The sequence below is a fragment of the Cordyceps militaris genome (genome assembly GCF_000225605.1).
Source record: "Cordyceps militaris CM01 unplaced genomic scaffold CCM_S00010, whole genome shotgun sequence".
NCBI lineage: Eukaryota > Fungi > Ascomycota > Sordariomycetes > Hypocreales > Cordycipitaceae > Cordyceps > Cordyceps militaris.
Window position 1 is genome coordinate 342,874 of NW_006271978.1, and position 16,960 is coordinate 359,833.

The 16,960-nt window shown below is 38.8% G+C and overlaps 5 protein-coding genes across 5 annotated transcripts in view; 4 read left to right on the forward strand and 1 right to left on the reverse strand.

Annotated features, from left to right (window-relative positions):
* CCM_09631 (uncharacterized protein) overlaps positions 1–8,690 on the reverse strand; it is a gene marked incomplete at both ends in the record, with an annotated part of 35,852 nt that extends 27,162 nt beyond the window's left edge. Inside the window, 19 exons of the mRNA XM_006674764.1 lie at positions 20–31; positions 431–445; positions 987–1,007; positions 1,518–1,523; positions 2,120–2,137; positions 2,384–2,388; positions 2,948–2,967; positions 3,534–3,544; positions 4,092–4,097; positions 4,674–4,687; positions 5,072–5,077; positions 5,619–5,643; positions 6,188–6,193; positions 6,786–6,800; positions 7,352–7,360; positions 7,415–7,438; positions 8,028–8,036; positions 8,281–8,305; positions 8,386–8,690. Coding sequence (XP_006674827.1) covers positions 20–31; positions 431–445; positions 987–1,007; positions 1,518–1,523; positions 2,120–2,137; positions 2,384–2,388; positions 2,948–2,967; positions 3,534–3,544; positions 4,092–4,097; positions 4,674–4,687; positions 5,072–5,077; positions 5,619–5,643; positions 6,188–6,193; positions 6,786–6,800; positions 7,352–7,360; positions 7,415–7,438; positions 8,028–8,036; positions 8,281–8,305; positions 8,386–8,690 — 552 coding nt within the window. The remainder of the gene's footprint in view (positions 1–19; positions 32–430; positions 446–986; positions 1,008–1,517; positions 1,524–2,119; positions 2,138–2,383; positions 2,389–2,947; positions 2,968–3,533; positions 3,545–4,091; positions 4,098–4,673; positions 4,688–5,071; positions 5,078–5,618; positions 5,644–6,187; positions 6,194–6,785; positions 6,801–7,351; positions 7,361–7,414; positions 7,439–8,027; positions 8,037–8,280; positions 8,306–8,385) is intronic.
* An 814-nt stretch (positions 8,691–9,504) lies between these two features.
* Positions 9,505–11,325, forward strand: CCM_09632 (lipase/serine esterase, putative; the record flags this gene model as incomplete). Its single annotated transcript, XM_006674765.1, has 4 exons — positions 9,505–9,586; positions 9,635–9,960; positions 9,991–10,290; positions 10,363–11,325. The coding sequence occupies 4 exons, from the start codon at positions 9,505–9,507 to the stop codon at positions 11,323–11,325; spliced, it is 1,671 nt and encodes a 556-aa protein (XP_006674828.1).
* A 513-nt stretch (positions 11,326–11,838) lies between these two features.
* On the forward strand, positions 11,839–12,981 carry CCM_09633 (alcohol dehydrogenase, putative; the record flags this gene model as incomplete). Its single annotated transcript, XM_006674766.1, has 2 exons — positions 11,839–11,996; positions 12,075–12,981. 2 exons carry the CDS (start codon positions 11,839–11,841, stop codon positions 12,979–12,981), a joined length of 1,065 nt encoding a protein of 354 aa, XP_006674829.1.
* A 990-nt stretch (positions 12,982–13,971) lies between these two features.
* CCM_09634 (MSF1 domain containing protein) lies at positions 13,972–14,679 on the forward strand (the record flags this gene model as incomplete). The annotated part of the gene is made up of 1 exon (XM_006674767.1): positions 13,972–14,679. One exon carries the CDS (start codon positions 13,972–13,974, stop codon positions 14,677–14,679), a length of 708 nt encoding a protein of 235 aa, XP_006674830.1.
* Positions 14,680–15,487: 808 nt separating this feature from the next.
* On the forward strand, positions 15,488–16,247 carry CCM_09635 (low molecular weight phosphotyrosine protein phosphatase; the record flags this gene model as incomplete). Its single annotated transcript, XM_006674768.1, has 3 exons — positions 15,488–15,626; positions 15,710–15,816; positions 15,951–16,247. 3 exons carry the CDS (start codon positions 15,488–15,490, stop codon positions 16,245–16,247), a joined length of 543 nt encoding a protein of 180 aa, XP_006674831.1.
* Between the last annotated feature and the right edge of the window lie 713 nt (positions 16,248–16,960).

Genomic DNA, 16,960 nt, shown 5'->3' on the forward strand with positions numbered 1-16,960 from the left:
TTATAGTAAAAGTAATTACTAATTTATTATACTAGTAGGTATTATAGTAAATATAGTTGGCTAAGTATAGTAGATATTTAGTAAGATATACTATATATAGAGGTATATAGTAAATAGATTTATACTATATATAGTTATATATAGTAGCTAGTTATATTATATAGTATATATATATAGTAGTTATACTATATAATAGTATATAAAGAAGTCTTAGTACCTATAGTTCTAATATAGGGTATTATAGGGACTATTATAGTAGGTAACTAAGCTAATAAAAACTAGACTACTATAAAGGCGCTATTACCTCCTATAGGTAAGTAAAGTAACTACCTATAAACTATTAACTACTAATATATATAACTACTAATTATTCCTTTATTCTTATAATTTCCTAATAGTACTTAAAGTACTACCTATTTATATATTTAACTATAGCCTCTTCTTTCTATAGTTTATTTTATTAGTTAATTAAGAATTATTATTATATAACTATTTCTATAGAGTACCTTTATAGGTACTCTATACCTATAATCTTATAACTATTACCTATTTAAAATAATAATCTTAATACTAATTAGTAATTACCTTTACCTTAATTATAAATTTCTAATAAAACTATTATCCCCTTTATACCTTTATAGCCTTATAACCTTTTAGAACTATCTATTCTATTAATTATAATATTTAATATAATTACTAAAAAGCCTAGTATACTATCTAATATACTTAGTAACTTAACTAATAAAAAACCTCTAATTAAGTCTTTAATATAATTTTATATAACTACTTTTAAGATTTTAAGCTACCTATTAGCTATAATCCCTAATAAGGTACTTAAAAGCTTTACCTATCTTACCTATTTTCTTCTAATTAACTAGAAATTATTTTAACTATACTTTCTTATTTAAAGTATTAAAGAAGCTATTAACCTTAATTAATAAACTACTATAGTAATTATTTTCTATATCTTTATATATAATACTTACTATAAATAATTTAATAGCTACCTTTAAGAATACCTTTATAAGTATTTTACTTATTAGACTAAAGCTAACTAGAAAATAATTAATAAAGAAGTCTTTTATAAATTTAAAAACTATTTTAATAGTATTAAAGTTACTTTATATACTAATAAAGAATAGTAGATTATTAAAACTATTTAAAAGATTATCTTTAATAAGTATATTAACTATAAAAGTAATTACCTTTTTCCTTTTTTATAAAAAGAACCCTTCTTAATATAGCCTAACTAGCTCCTAGTAAAACTATTTACTATTAAATTAAGATCTATAAAGAAACTACTATTTAATTCCTTTTTAATTAATAAACCTTTAAAGCTAGCTAATTATAAAGGGAAAGATATTTATAGCCTTTTCTATCTAGATAATAATAACTTACTCTAGATAGCTTAGGTATTAATACCTTAGTATATACTACTACTAGAACTACCTTAAGAAATACTAAAAAAAGACCTATATAGTATAGAAAATACCTTATCTAAACCTATAAGGATTTACTAAGACCTTTATATAACTAGACTTCTTCTAATACCTAATACCTTTTAAGTACCTAACTTATTTATAGTAATTAATACTCCTTAAATACCTAATACCCCTATACTACCTAATATCTTATAAAACTCTAGCTATAATAAGTATACTTAACCTTTTATATTATAACTATACTAAGGGAACTCTACTTACTAGTACTATAAAAGGTAAGCTACTTAATAACCCCTTAAATATAAGGTATTACTACTACCTTTATTAAGACTATTTATACCCTTACTATAGCTACTATAAAGACTACTATAACTACTATATTAATAAAGAATATTATTATTACTCTTAAGACTATTATTATTACTTTTATTATTATTATATTATTTTAATAATAAAAAGTATAAATAGCTTAAAAATAAACCCTTTAAGCTACTTATAATAAACTTAAATATACTAAAATAGATTAATAGTATTATTAAAAAGTATTAAAAAGCTAATAAGTATAATAAAAAAAGGTATAACTTCTTTTATACCTAGATATATAACTTTATTAACTATTATAATTAAGCCTAACTTTTAAAAAAGGCTTTATTATATATATTCTTACTAATACTTACTAAGAGAGCTTTAAAGTACTATATTTAAGTAATTATAAACTATTAAATAATTTATAATAAGATAATTAAGGTAGTTTATAATTAATTTAAACCTTTATTAACTTAAGACTTTTATATAAATAAATAAAGGTATTTTTTATTAAATAAGCTAATAAAGAAGTACTTTATAAAGTTTATTATTAACTACCTTAAGTTACTAGTTAATAAGATTTAAGTTCTATATTAAAGACTATTTTTTATACTTAAAAGTATAACTATACTTACTAAGACTTAAAATATACTAAAGAATACTATATATAGTAATAAAGCCTATACTATAACCCTTATATAACCCCTAGAATATTATAAAGACTTAATTTTAGTATTCTAATAATTAATCTATATATATAAATAAACCTATTTAAAATACTAGAACTTCTATATTAATAAGTAGTTCTATAATACTTAAATCCTTCTAAAGAAATAACTTAGTAGTTTAAATAATACCTTAAAATACTATTTTATATACTAAAAAGAAGGTTACTAGTTAATAAACTATATTAAGAAAGAATAGAAAGGTACTTATAATATCTAAAATACTTATAAGATCTACTAAAAGCTTTTAAATAATAAAAAGTATTAAGCTTTTTTAATAGCCTTTAAAAGAACCTTAAAAGAGATATTACTAGTTTAGAATAAGGTTAATACCTATATTACTACCTTATTTTTTAATAAAAATAACTTTTTAATAAATAAATAAAAAGATATATAAATATTCTTTTTAAAAGCTATTAAAGCTTTTATTATAGTAAAGAACTAATTCCCTAAAAAGATTATATATTTCCTTACTAATACCTTTATTAAATATACTATTTATACTAAAGATCTATTCTAAAGTATCTTTAGTATCTTTAACTATAAAGAATAATATATAAAGGATATTTTTAAAAAGATTCTTTTTAATATAAGTATTACTAGTACTTTTAATACTAATATAGTATAAATAAAAGTACTAATAAAATTAATTCTAAGCTTTTAAGTTATAAAATTAGCCTTTATTATAATAGTATACTTTAATACTAACTTTATAACCTTTATTAGTAAGATTATAGTACCTATAGTACTTAAGGTAATTATATTCTAGGTATTACTAACTACTATACTATTCTTACTTTTTATTAAAGATATAGATACTCTAAAGGTTTAGCTAGATAATATTAATAATATACTCTATTAAAAATAGCTAAAGGTCCCTATTATAAAATACTAAGGATACCTTTAGTAAATACTATATACTACTAAAGCTATTACTTTCTACCTAATAAAAGGAGAACTTTAGTATTTATATTATTACTTTAAGTACTTTTTAGTAGCCTACCTTAGCTAGATACTAGAATATATAGAAGAGGAATTTAATAAAGAAATACTAAACTACCTAATAGCTACCTATAAGTAGTATTAATTATATACTAAGTCTTTTAGAAGGTTCTAATTTACCTTAAATAATAAGTATAAATTTAATTATAAAATACTAGCTAATATAATATACCTTAATAATTAATAACCTATTCTATATATACTAGATATTACTACCTCCTTCTAGGTAGTTTAATTTCTTTATAGAAATATAAAAAGCCTTTTAGAAAATACTAAAAGCCTTTAAGATATACTTTAATACTATTAGATTAATATATACTTTAAACCCCCTAAATAGATTATTTATAATACTAAAAGTAACTTTTTATTTACTAAATTCTATAAATATACTAAAAAGCTAGATATTTAAGTATATTTAATACTTATAAAAGCCTATAATATAATTAATAAGCTAGAATACTATTATACCCCTTTTTAATATACTTATAATATTATTTAGAAAAAGCTATAAGGTATTTTAAATATTAATAAGTATTTATAACTTACTATTAAGGCTATAAATAACTCTACTAATCTTAATAGCCTAATACCTACCTTATTAGTTTTTAGTACCTACCCCTACCTCTTAAAAGGCTCCTTACTATACCTCTTAATAACCTAATATATTAAAACCCTTTAGAAAGTAACTAATACTACCTAGAAAGCCCTCTTCTTATAGTAAGTATATAAGATACTAATTATATATAATAGCCTTAATATAAGCCTTTTATATTATTTATTATTATAATTAGATATTTATATTTAATATAAAAATACTAATTAGATTAGCCTTTATAAGCTAATAAGTATAGATATTAGAAAATATATTATAAAAATACTATTTAGCTTTATTAGCTTCTATATATTTATTATATACTTATTCCTTACTAAAGAGGACCTAGATATAGACTTAGAAGTACTATAAGCCTTTAAAAGTAATATTAATAATAAGTATAACTTTAATAATAACCTAGACTATAATTATTAGGCTTTTAAGATTATTAAAGCCTTTTTAAAGCCTATTAAGACTATTTTAAAACTTATTAAAACTATTTTAAAGCCTTTTAAAACTATCTTAAAGCCTATTAAATAAATCTAAGTTATTATTTTTAATAAACCTAGATATTTATAAGTAATTCTTAGTATTAAAATAAAATACTAACTTATAAAATACTAAATTCTATTAAAAGTAATTAAAGATAAAGTATTCTTTTTTATTAAAAAGAAAAATAATATAAAATATTACTTAAAGCTTTAAAAAAATAATATACTTTTTAATAATAAGCCTTTATTCTTTACTTTTACTAAAAAGGAGTTATAAAGCTTTTTAAAATATAAAGTCTTTTAATTTATTAAATTTAACCTTACTATTTATTATAAATACCTATTTAAATTTTAAATAGTTAATAAAATTAAGTCTAATACTATTAAAAAGCCTATAAAGAAAATATATATAATTCTATATAGTTATTAAGATTATAATAAAAATATACTATTTACTTAATTACTAACTATCTAGAAAATAAGCTAATACTTAATTTTAAGCTTTATACTAACCTAAATCTAATAAGGTTAGCTATTATAGCTTTAGAATATTACCTAGGCCTATATATAGGCTAGAACCTATCTTTAGTAGTATATTCTTACCTAGATTCCTTTAAAACTTTACTATCTTTACCTTAAGGGTATTATTATTAAGGTTATTTTACTACTATATAGTATTTTTAAGTTAAATACTTATTAGTAGGTAATATACTTTACTTACTACCTTAAAAAGCTTAAGATATTACTATTTACTTATAACTAGTATTTTTTACTAGCTTTAGGCCTTAATCTAGGTATTATTAATATATAGATTAATAATATAATTAACCTTAGTATTATTATTTTTAATAAATAAAAAGCTAATACCTTTATTATTATTAGATTTTAGGTTAAGCTAAAGAAGATACTTATAATAAAAAACCTATTAATATTTAATAAATATTATATTTTTTTAAATACTAATAATACTATCTTAATAATCTTAAAAGGATAATTAAAAAAACTTTAACTACTAACTAACCTAAAAGAGTATATTAAATAGTAAGCTTAAGATACCTACCTAGCCTTAATTTATTAACTAGAAGCTATATTTAACTTATTTATTACTATATAATTTAAAGAGCCTAAAAAAGATAATTTTAAATACCTAAATATCTATATTTAATAGTAAATTAAGAATACTATTTAAGGCCTTTAGTACTTACTAATCTAGTTAAGAATAGCTAAGCTATTTATTTTTATTAATAGTTCCTTTATTAATAATAAAGATTTAAGTTCTTAGCTAAAATATATAATTATTCTAGGTAATAAAGAATTAATTAACTATATTAAAATTACTATTTAAGGTAATATTATTACCTAAAGTTTAATAAAAAGTAAGTATATTACTTAAAATATATTAGTATTAAAGTTATATAATATAATTCTAAATATTAATATAAACTATATTCTTTTTATTACCTTAAATAAGATTATAGAGTTAATAGGCTTAATAGTAATTCTAATAGTAGTTTATATAGATTTATTTTTATTATATAAATACTTAATAAAGCTTAAAACTATTAAAAAGAAGTACTTAATAATTAATATTATAATACTATACTAATTCTATAAGTACTATAAGCTTACTAAGGTCTATTAGATTAATAGTAATAATAACCTTATAAATATACTAATAAAGGCTACCTTAAATAAGGTATTATAAAAGCTAGTTAATAATAACTAGTTAATACTATATATTTAAGGCTAGGTTAGCTATACTATAAAAGCTATAAAGAGGCCTAAAGGCTATATAACTTAGTTAAAAGAAAAGATTACTAGTATTATACTAGTAAGTACTATAGTAAATATAGTTAATTAAGTATAATAGATATTTAGTAAGATATACTATATATAAAGGTATATAATAAATAGATTTATACTATATATAGTTATATATAGTAGCTAGTTATACTATATAGTATATATATATAGTAGTTATATTATATAATAGTATATAAAAAAGTCTTAATACCTATAGCCTTAATATAAGGTATTATAAAGGCTATTATAGTAAGTAACTAAGCTAATAAAAGCTAAACTACTATAAAGGTATTATTACTTCCTATAAGTAAGTAAAGTAACTACCTATAAGCTATTAACTATTAATATATATAACTACTAATTATTCTTTTATTCCTATAATTTCCTAGTAGTACTTAAGATACTACCTATTTATATATTTAACTATAGCCTCTCCCTTCTATAGTTTATTTTATTAGTTAATTAAGAATTATTATTATATAACTATTCCTATAGAGTACCTTTATAGGTACTCTATACCTATAATCTTATAACTATTACCTACTTAGGATAGTAATCCTAATAAATTAGTATTAAAATTATTATTCTAAGTAAGTAAAAGTTATAAGATTATAAGTATAAAGTACTTATAAAAGTATTTTATAGGAATAGTTATATAATAATAATTCTTAATTAACTAATAAAATAAACTATAGAAAGAAGAGATTATAATTAAATATATAAATAGGTAGTATCTTAGGTATTATTAGGAAATTATAGAAATAAATAGTAATTATATATATTAATAATTAATAGCCTATAAGTAATTACCTTACTTACTTATAAAAGGCTATAATCCTTTTATAATAGTCTAGCTTTATTAGTACTTAGTTACTTATTATAATAACCTTTATAATACTCTATATTAAGACTATAGGTATTAAGACTTCTTTATATACTATTATATAATATAATTACTATATATATATACTATATAATATAACTAGCTACTATATATAACTATATATAATATAACTCTATTTACTATATACTTTTATATATAGTATATCTTACTAAGTATTTACTATACTTAGCTAACTATATTTACTATAATACTTACTAGTATAATAGTAGTAATTAAGCTTAATTAGCCTAAAGGCTTATAAGGCTAAATATAGCTCCCCTTAATATAGATAAAAATAAAAAGGAAGAAGAAAGAATTTAAAAAAAGTTAGGCTTAACTAGTCTAAAGATATATAAGATTAAATATAGCCCCTTTAATATAAATAAAAACTAAAAAGAAAAGAAGATAATTATATAGCTTAGCTAGCTAAAGAGGAATAGGCTAAATATAGGCTAAGATATAAATAAAAACCTAGTATATAGTATTAAAAGGGGTTTTACTAAACCCCTATATACTTTACAATAAGACTATAAAGAATCTTATAAAATATAAATAAGGTTTTCTCTTAGGTACTTTAGTTTTTCCTTACTCTATAATTAATAAAGGTATTAAATAGGTTATTTAGTCTAATTAGTATATAAGAATTATTATTATTATTATATATTTATATTTATAATCTTACTTATATTTATTTATAGCTTATTAGTATTTTTCTTTCTTAAAAATAAATATATTATTATAATACTATAGTTTTATACTTATAATAAAACTAAAAAATATAACTATATTATACTATAAATAACTAGTTATATAATATATAATACCTAATAAAGACTTTAATAACTCCTTTTATTATAAAGCGTTATATAGTACCTCTTTCCCTAGCTATTCTATATTATAGGCTACTAGAATAAGCCTTACAAATAAGCTACTATATATAATAGGGTTATCTTACCTAGTAGTAAGTTAAACGCCTTAAGAGTTGTAGGACACCCCTATATCAATCCACTATCCTATAGTCGGTTAAGTGGCATACCCCGTGTAACCCCGCCGTTCCGTATCTGCGCTATAATATTTTTGCTTCTGCACGAAATATGTCAATAAATCGCCAACCACGGTGGATAAAGGTGGATTAACTTACGTTACTGTTATTTTCCGGTCTAGGGCATCGAGTCTCTCTCCCATGTCGGTAAACCCCCGCTGCGCGGTTTCTTGTAGGATAGTGATTTGCTGCGTCATCGTATCCAGCTGTTCCGTCATCGCATCCAGCCGTTCCAGCCGTTCCGTCATCGCATCCAGCCGTTCCGTCATCGCATCCAGCCGTTCCAGGATACGACTACCCCCGTCCACGGCGGGCAAGTTCACACATCGCTCGAATTGTTCGGCCGCACCTCTTAGGTGGGAAGCCATAAGGCTACAGTCGGGTTGCTGAAGGGCACGATCCATCCTGTCTGCTAGTAGCCATCCGGCGTGATGTAGGCGCTGGCTAGGGGAGGAAGAAATTGTATGCTTTGTTGATATTTTCTTGCGAAGAAGAAAGGATGGGGGTGGGAAGCGGAGCTAGATGAGAGAAATCACCGTCTCCCCCTTTATACGCGTGGTCACCTGACCGTGTTATGGGAGGCGCAGACCTGTTCTAAGTGTGGCGCAGGCTACATTGCGTTGCCAGCTCACGCTACAGCTCGCTGCATCGAGAAAAGAGGAAAGGTGGCGCATGCAACGCAGCTCTCGTAGAGGTGAATCAATTCTGAAGGAATCTGACATGGGAACAAGACCGCCTCCAAGCTCAGGTCAGTTGAGTTCACGGATAATGATCGTCGCGGACGCGCCATCTCTCTCAGCGACCTCCAGGCTACGCTCCGTGACAAGAACGGCGGCAAACATATTGCGGAAGCCGTCCACGACTTACTCGAGTCCTATTACAAAAGTCACAGTGTAAAAGACTTGCCAAGAAAATCGAAGATTTAAGTAAAGCGACTACTACTGATGTATCCTGGTAAACAACATGAACCGAGTGCCTGGCGCATTAATCTGGATACTAAAATAGCAACTACAAGCAGCAGCAATTTAGTCATGTTCTTTTGTTTTTTATTTACACCTTAATTTGAAGAAGTGGACAAGATGTTGACGAATGAACAAAGAAAAAGGACAGTGGTGATTTTGGGTTAGGCTGGTCGCTACCCCCAACGACAAGTAACCAGCCATAGTAACTTATTCAAGAAAACAAAGACGAGCAAACGCTGGATCGGTGTATTCAACGATGCCGCTACGAATAGGCCCTGCCTATCAGCGGCAAGTGGGTAACGGTATCCGTAATCCCAACAAAACTGCTGCCCGCCCAAGTCAGCGTTGCAGCCCGCATGTTAACTGTTCACGTACCTGATTTTAAGCCTCGGCTGGTTCCACCGGACCCTTTTTGCAGGGCCCGCTCCAGTTTGTCTCTGAATGCCGCCTGGCTCGAGACGGACCTGACCAGCATCTCGGACATTTTTCATCTTCCAACTACTCGTCGCTCCTTTACTTTTTTCCCTCACCAACGAATCAACCGTTCCCTTTTCCACCTAGATCCTACGACTGTTCATTCGACACGACTTTTGCGCCACCATGGACTCTCAAGGCGGCAGCGCCAAGGCGGGCCATCTCTGCGTGCTCGTCCACGGCGTACGTCATCGACCAACCCCCGTTGCCCGGCGCGCGCGGCGCGGCAGCGCCCCACGTTTCTCACGGCTAACCACAAGGTGCGCAGCTCTGGGGCAACCCGCAACACATGCGCAACATTGCCAAGTGCCTGCGCGACCAGTACTCGCGCGACGAGCTGTACCTGCTGCTCGCCAAGCGCAACACGGGCAGCTTCACCTACGACGGCATCGAGCGCGGCGGCGAGCGCGTCTGCGCCGAGATTGAGGAGGAGCTGCGCATCATCGAGGCCGCTGGCGGCACCGTCACCCGCCTGAGCATCATCGGCTACTCCCTGGGCGGCCTGGTGTCGCGCTACACCGTCGGCCTGCTGCACGCCAAGGGTCTCCTGGACAAGATGGAGTGCATGGTGCGTCTCCCGCTGACACGGCCAGTCCATAAAAAACTTGCAACGACGGCGCCTCGCTGACATTTACGGTAGAACTTTTGCACCTTTGCGAGCCCGCACCTCGGCGTCCGCACGCCCCTCCGCGGCTGGCACAACCACGTCTGGAACGTCGTCGGCGCCCGCACCCTCTCCATGTCGGGCCAGCAGCTCTTCACCACCGATAGCTTCCGCGACACCGGCCGCCCCCTGCTGCAGGTCATGGCCGACCCGGCATCCATCTTCATGTCGGGCCTGCGCAGGTTCAAGCGCCACACGCTCTACGCCAACATCACCAACGACAAGAGCGCCGTCTACTACACCACGTGCATCCAAAAGACGGATCCCTACCGCGACCTCGACCTCGTGCGCCCCAACTTCTTGCCCGGCCGCGCCGAGGTGCTCCTCGACCCGCACGCCCCGTTCCTGCCCCGGCCCAAGCTCGCAGCGGCCTCGGCCACGTCCGTCTGGGCGGCGCGCTGCCTGCAGTCCCTCCGGAAGCTGCCGCTGGCGCTGGCCGTCGCCGTCTTCGTGCCGTTTGGCGTCGCCGCGTACCTCGTCAACTCGCTCATCCAAAACGTGCGCAGCTCCCAGCGCATCCGCCTGCACGAGCGCGGCCAGCTCGGCGTCAGCACCGACGAGTACCGCGTCCCGCTGCTCATCAAGGAGCTGCGCGGCGAGGTCGAGTCGGCGTACGAGGCCCTCAACAGCTCCCAGCAGCAAGAGTATCTCAAACCCGACGACGACGCCGACGAGGACGCCGCCTTGGATGCAGAGGACAGACGGCTGCTGACGAGGGAGCGCAGGCTGTCTCAGCCGACACAGCCGACGCTCGCGCTCGCGCCCTGCCAGTTTGACATGATTCGCAACCTGGACTCGCTCGGCTGGCGCAAATACCCGGTCTGGATCCATAACACGGGCCACGCCCACGGCGCCATCATTGCCCGCATTGATAAGAGACGGTATGACGAGGGCTTCGTCGTCCTCGGACACTATGCCCAAGACGAGTTCTTGCTCTAGAGGCCGCCTGCGTGTGGCATTTGCTTTGGCTAGCATGGCTTTTGAGATTTGTTTGGGATGGCATGCGTACAGGAATGAATAGACGTCATTTTAATACATTGTATAATTTTGTTATCAAGATGGTGCTGACTAGGCGGGCTTCAACTGGCTGACGATGGTGGTGATGTGTGATATGAGAGCAAGTCTACGTAAGCGGGGTTTCGGCAGCCACGGAACGCAACAACCTCTGGACACGAGCCGAGTCTAACCTCTATAGCACCATCCCCGACGGCGATCGTCTGACAAAGCCTGCTGATAAATACAACGCACATGGCTTCCACGACTTCGTGGCGCATGAATGTGGGCAGAAATGAAGTCTACTAGCGACGGCTAAATAGAAACGGCTGCATCGCCGGTGTTCCAAGTCAAGATAACCGGCGCTTACTAAATCACTGTGAATACGACCTATTTATATCAGGCGTGTTGCGCTCGTAGATTCTCTCTTTACGTCCACAAGGAAAGCAACAGGTAATCATGGCGCTCAACCGCGACGAGAACGAAGCTGCATGGCTCACGGGGACCGGCGAGCCGCTCAAGGTCGGTGCCATACTGAACTGGACGCCAGGTCCCGGTGAGATCCGCGTGCGCAACGAGGTCATCAGCCTGAATCCAATCGAGGCCAAGCTCCAAAAGTCTGTACACCCCCTCCACCTCCCCTACAAAACCGTTGCGGAGGTGCAGCCAAGGCAGCGCTGACGTGTGCCACACAGGTTCAACATGTTTCAGCTCCCGTACCCGGCCGTGTTGGGCTTTACCTTCGCCGGCACGGTGACGGATGTAGGGCCCGACGTCACGTCCGTCGCCCGTGGCGACCGCGTTGCAGTCGCACGCTGGGGCGCGACGGCGCGCGAGGACCGGTTCGGCGCGTTCCAAAAGTACCCGCTGGCGCTGGAGCGCAACGTGCTGCGGCTGGGCGACGCGTCGTCGCTGGAGGACGGCGCGGGGGTCATCGCGAACCTGGCCACGGCCGTGTCGGCTCTGACGATCCACATGGGTCTCGACCACCGGCCAGCGACCCCGTCCGGCGGCGGCGGCCGCATCGACAAGAACGGCGAGCGGATCCTCATCTATGGCGGGTCCACGGCGATTGGCGGGCTGGCGGTCAAGTACGCGTCCGACGCGGGCTACGAGGTGGTGACGACGAGCTCGGCCGCCAACGAGGCGCTCGTGCGGCGGCGCAACCCGACGCACGTCGTGGACCATGGCCAGCCGCCCGAGGACGTCGTGCAGGCGCTCCGCAGCTACGGCCCGTACGACGCCATCCTCGAGGCCACGGGCAGCGAGGCCGGCACGGCGCTCATGGGCCGCCTGCTCGGCGCGAGCGGCGGCGGGCTCTTCTTCTCCACGAGCCCGTCGCCCAACGACGACGCGCTGCCGGCTGGCGTCGTCAAGCGCTGGTCGAGCTACTCTGAGGACCTGGTCTCGGACCCGGCGCGCGGGGCGCTCCGCGACTGGTTCGTGGGCGAGTATCTGCCGCGCGGCGTGCAGACGGGCGCCGTCTGGCCGAATCCCGCGTCGCGCGTGCCAGGGGGGTTGTCGGGCCTGCAGGACGCCCTGGATAGGCTGCGCGAGGGCAAGGTCAGTGGTGTCAAGCTAGTGGTGTATCCGCAGGAATGAAAAAAGGGTTTTTTGTTGCGAGAAGATATGGCTCTCGAGGTTACAAGTGCGCTGGACATGGTCATGACGTTTGGAAGCGGGGCAGGTTGTCTGAATCAATAGTCATGGTCAGTTAATACGTTCATCTCGGCTGTCTAAGCCATCGCTGGCTGGACAGCTTTGCTAATCAAACTCTGTAAGCGCTTTGCAACAAACAACCTTTTCTTTTCTTCTTTTTGTTGGGCAGTATTTCCAGCAAGAGCCCGGAGCGAGTTCTCCAGAGCTGAAGTGACGTGCCGGCTCCCTGCCCTGATCCGGGATAAAGTATGAAATCCTACCCTGATCCGGTATAGTGTATAGAATGCGACACTGGCGCCGTGTATTCAGGTTATAATAGTCAAGCACTATGACACCTCGACGTGTTTGTTAGCGCATGTTGCGCATGCAGCTGCACATTGGGAGCGCAAGTCTGGCCATGTCGGGGCCGCGTCGTCTCATTTCTGGCAACGAATCACGTGTGGCTGCCCAACCCCGGACTGTTTGCCCCGCACTGTGAACCAATCAGATACTCTGACAGCTCGCCCCGCTCGGCGAACCAATCAGCACCTCAGACATTTGGCAGCAAACAGCCCAGGAGAAAATTCGCCTCTGTAATTATTAGCATCACCTCCTCCTGCCGTCTCTTCTCTCCCCTTCTGCAGTGGTCTTGGGAGCACACCACCCTTCATTCTTCCCCTCCCGCCAATTTCCCTCCATCAACTTTCGCAGGTTGTCATCCTCTGCGTCTTTTTTTATTCCACTTGCTCCCCTGTTTCTATTTACTTGACCTCCTTGACAGCCTCGTTGCTGGTCTCGTGATTTTTCTACCCCCTTCCATGGGCTGTCCCGACTGAGCCGAACTTGCTCACGAGCAACGCAGCAACAGCGCAAATAGCACTCGACGAACACACCGATTCATCCATATTGCTCCGTCGCACCGGCGGCGGGAGCAATTGATACGCATCAGTCACCATGGTGCTCCAGCACTCGACCAACCACACCTACTCGCATCCCTTCCCGACCGTCACTCTCGCCTACTTTCTCCGCTACTCGTCACCCAACCTCAACCCGTTTGCCGCGCACGTCCTCAGCACCGACACCATCTCGAGCCATGTTGACCCCGTCACGCAGCGACTGCACACAACGCGCATCCACCTGAAGAAGAGCCGCATGCCTAGCGCCGTGTACAAGCTGCTGCCAACGAGCGTCACGGGCGGCGGTGCCGGCGACAAGGCGTCGTATATTCTCGAGACGAGCGTGGTCGACATCAAGGCGGGCTGGATGCGCACAGAGAGTCGCAACCTCAACTTTACAGGTGTGTTGTCGGTCGTGGAGAAGCAGGACTTTTGCATCCCCAGCGAGGCGGCCGGCCGCGCCCCGACGCTCGAGACGGACGTCAAGACGTCTGTGATTTTCAAGTCGCGGCTGGGCGACAAGATTCGCGGCAAGATTGGGCAGGCCACGTCGGAAGACGGCTGGTTCTCGGGCATCATCGGCGGCTGGGGAGCCAAGGGCATCCAACGCAGCATCGAGACGATGGCGTCGACCAAGACGCAAGCGCAGCTGGGCAAGAGCCGCGACGGCATGAAGATGGTGCTGGAACGCATCCGCAACAACGGCGTGCTGGGCGTTCTTGAGGCTATCCGCCGTGAGCGACAGCGTCAGCAGCTGGCCATGTAAACTGACTCTGCACATGTATACCATGATGACGCGGCACAGCAGTGAATCTGGCATTTGCCCGCATAGCCGTTGGAGACAATGGCTGCGTCTGACGGATTGTGTATCCATATTGTACATCAACACCCCTTTCTTACTTTAGCATGGCGTCTTTGTTTTTTTATGGCGTGGGGTTCGGGACGATTGAAGGATTGAAGCCAGGCTGCAGGCGGGCCATGAGACCCGGCCATGGGCAGCAGAAGACCGTGTATAGCTGCAGCATGCAGTGTGCAGCATCCCCTCTCTTGTTGTACTGAGTAAACAGAAAAGTATCTAGGAATGAATTCAACGAGTCCAAGTCTACCCTGGCGCCATGATTTGAGTGTGTACACTTGGTAAGTGCTGTGGCGAAAAGTGGCCAAATACGACCAGGACAGACGATTCATCATGGTGGCTGGCATCTGTTGATCTCGCCATCTTGGTGCCCCGTGCCTCGAGAATTACTTACTTTCTCCGTCCTGAACAAGTTGACGGAGTTTGCATCGACCCCACCAGCGGATAGCGGAAGAGAGGGGCACGCCGGCGGGACAAGAAAAAAATATCGCGCCCAATTGATGCAAAAAGGCTGCGAAAAATCTACGTCTGTCGATGAGCGAAACCCCGCGAATGGTCCGGCCGACAATCCTGGGGCCCGGGAAAACTTGTAGGTTACACCAAATCACTGTGCGATCGTTGCGGCTGAACCCCAGGATTTCTCATTACGCTTATTCCTTGCTTTTCTCCTCCCCTTTTTGTTTCTTTGGCCACCCGCTCTCGAGCAAAAAAAAAAGCCATGCCTGAAACGACGTCGGTCCTCTTTGTCTGCCTGGGCAACATATGCCGCTCGACCATGGCCGAGGGCATCTTTCGCCACCTGGCGCAGAAGCCAGAGTGGAAGGACAAGATTGGCCGGGTCGATTCCTGCGGTACAGGTGAGAGGCCATCTTTTTTTATTTCCTTCTTCCTCGTCGGATGTTTGCGCGGGAAGTGGCTGGTTTTTGTTTTCGGCTGACAGGTTACCCCTCCATAGCGGCGTACCACACGGGTGACGAGCCTGATAGTCGCACCATGGCGACGCTCGAGGCGAATGGCATTACCGACTATGAGCACTCTGCGCGGCGTGTATGTATCTACATTTTCCCCCATCCTGTACCCGGGCCACGCCTGCCTGGTGTTCTTCCCTGGCCGATGTCCAGGCTTCGAGACTTTTTTGATATCGCCGAGCGTCGACTGACTATATACTGGACGCCTTGCAGTTTGCCACGTCCGACTTTGACAAGTTTGACTACATCTTCGCCATGGACCGCTCCAACCTGTCGGACCTCGTGCGCCTGCAGCGCGGCAACCCAGACGCCAAGGCCCGCGTCCAGCTCTTTGGCGAGTACAGCGGCACCGCCGGCAAGGTCGAGGTTGTCAGCGACCCGTACTATGGCGGCGACGCCGGCTTCAAGCGCGCGTTTGAGCAGTGCGCGCGGTTCTCCAAGAATTTCTTGGAGACTGTGGTCGGCGGGGACAAGAATACTGCTGTTGGGGGAAAGGATGCATCGCTGTAGGGGGAAATGGCGAGATGGAGACATGATGATACCCAGATAAGCGGGGGCGCATGATGTGATGGTAATGGCATGTGCCGCCCGTGGAGAACAAGACACTCGTGGAAACGTATCGCGGAGAATACTTGACCATGGATATCCTCGTGTCAGAGGATGAGGCACCATTGCATCTGCGCAAAGCTTGGTGGCCGGATTCGAGGGAAAAGGGCCTTTAGTTAGAGTGTCATGATTGAAGGAAGGTGGCTACATGATTCACTCGCTCCTTTTGCCAGAGCAGTAGTCCAACATCGATATGGATTGTTACCATTGCGCCGACATGGTTCTAGCCAAGACGGCGTGGTCATATCCCCCGACATCGGCTTCGATGAAAACCACTCGGCTGTATCTGGCAACAAAGATTGTCTAAAATGGCAACCCCGTTTGAAGAGCCATGTCGTTCTCTATGGTGTGTCATGAAGCGGGTAGCATACAAGATGGGACATTTTCCCATGCGATTTTAGTCGCGCAAGATTGCAGAGAAGAAATTAGATGTATTAACGTCGTCGTTTGGGCTGCGTATCACTGGCACTCAGCCACGAGTTCTCGTCCAGTATGCAGGGGGGCATGATTTGGAGGCCTTGAGGGAAGAAGGAGAAGGGGAAAAAAAAGGTACACGACGCCATCTGCCATATTGGTGTTACGAAATGATCAAGTCAAGTCTTCGGCGCCTTGATTCC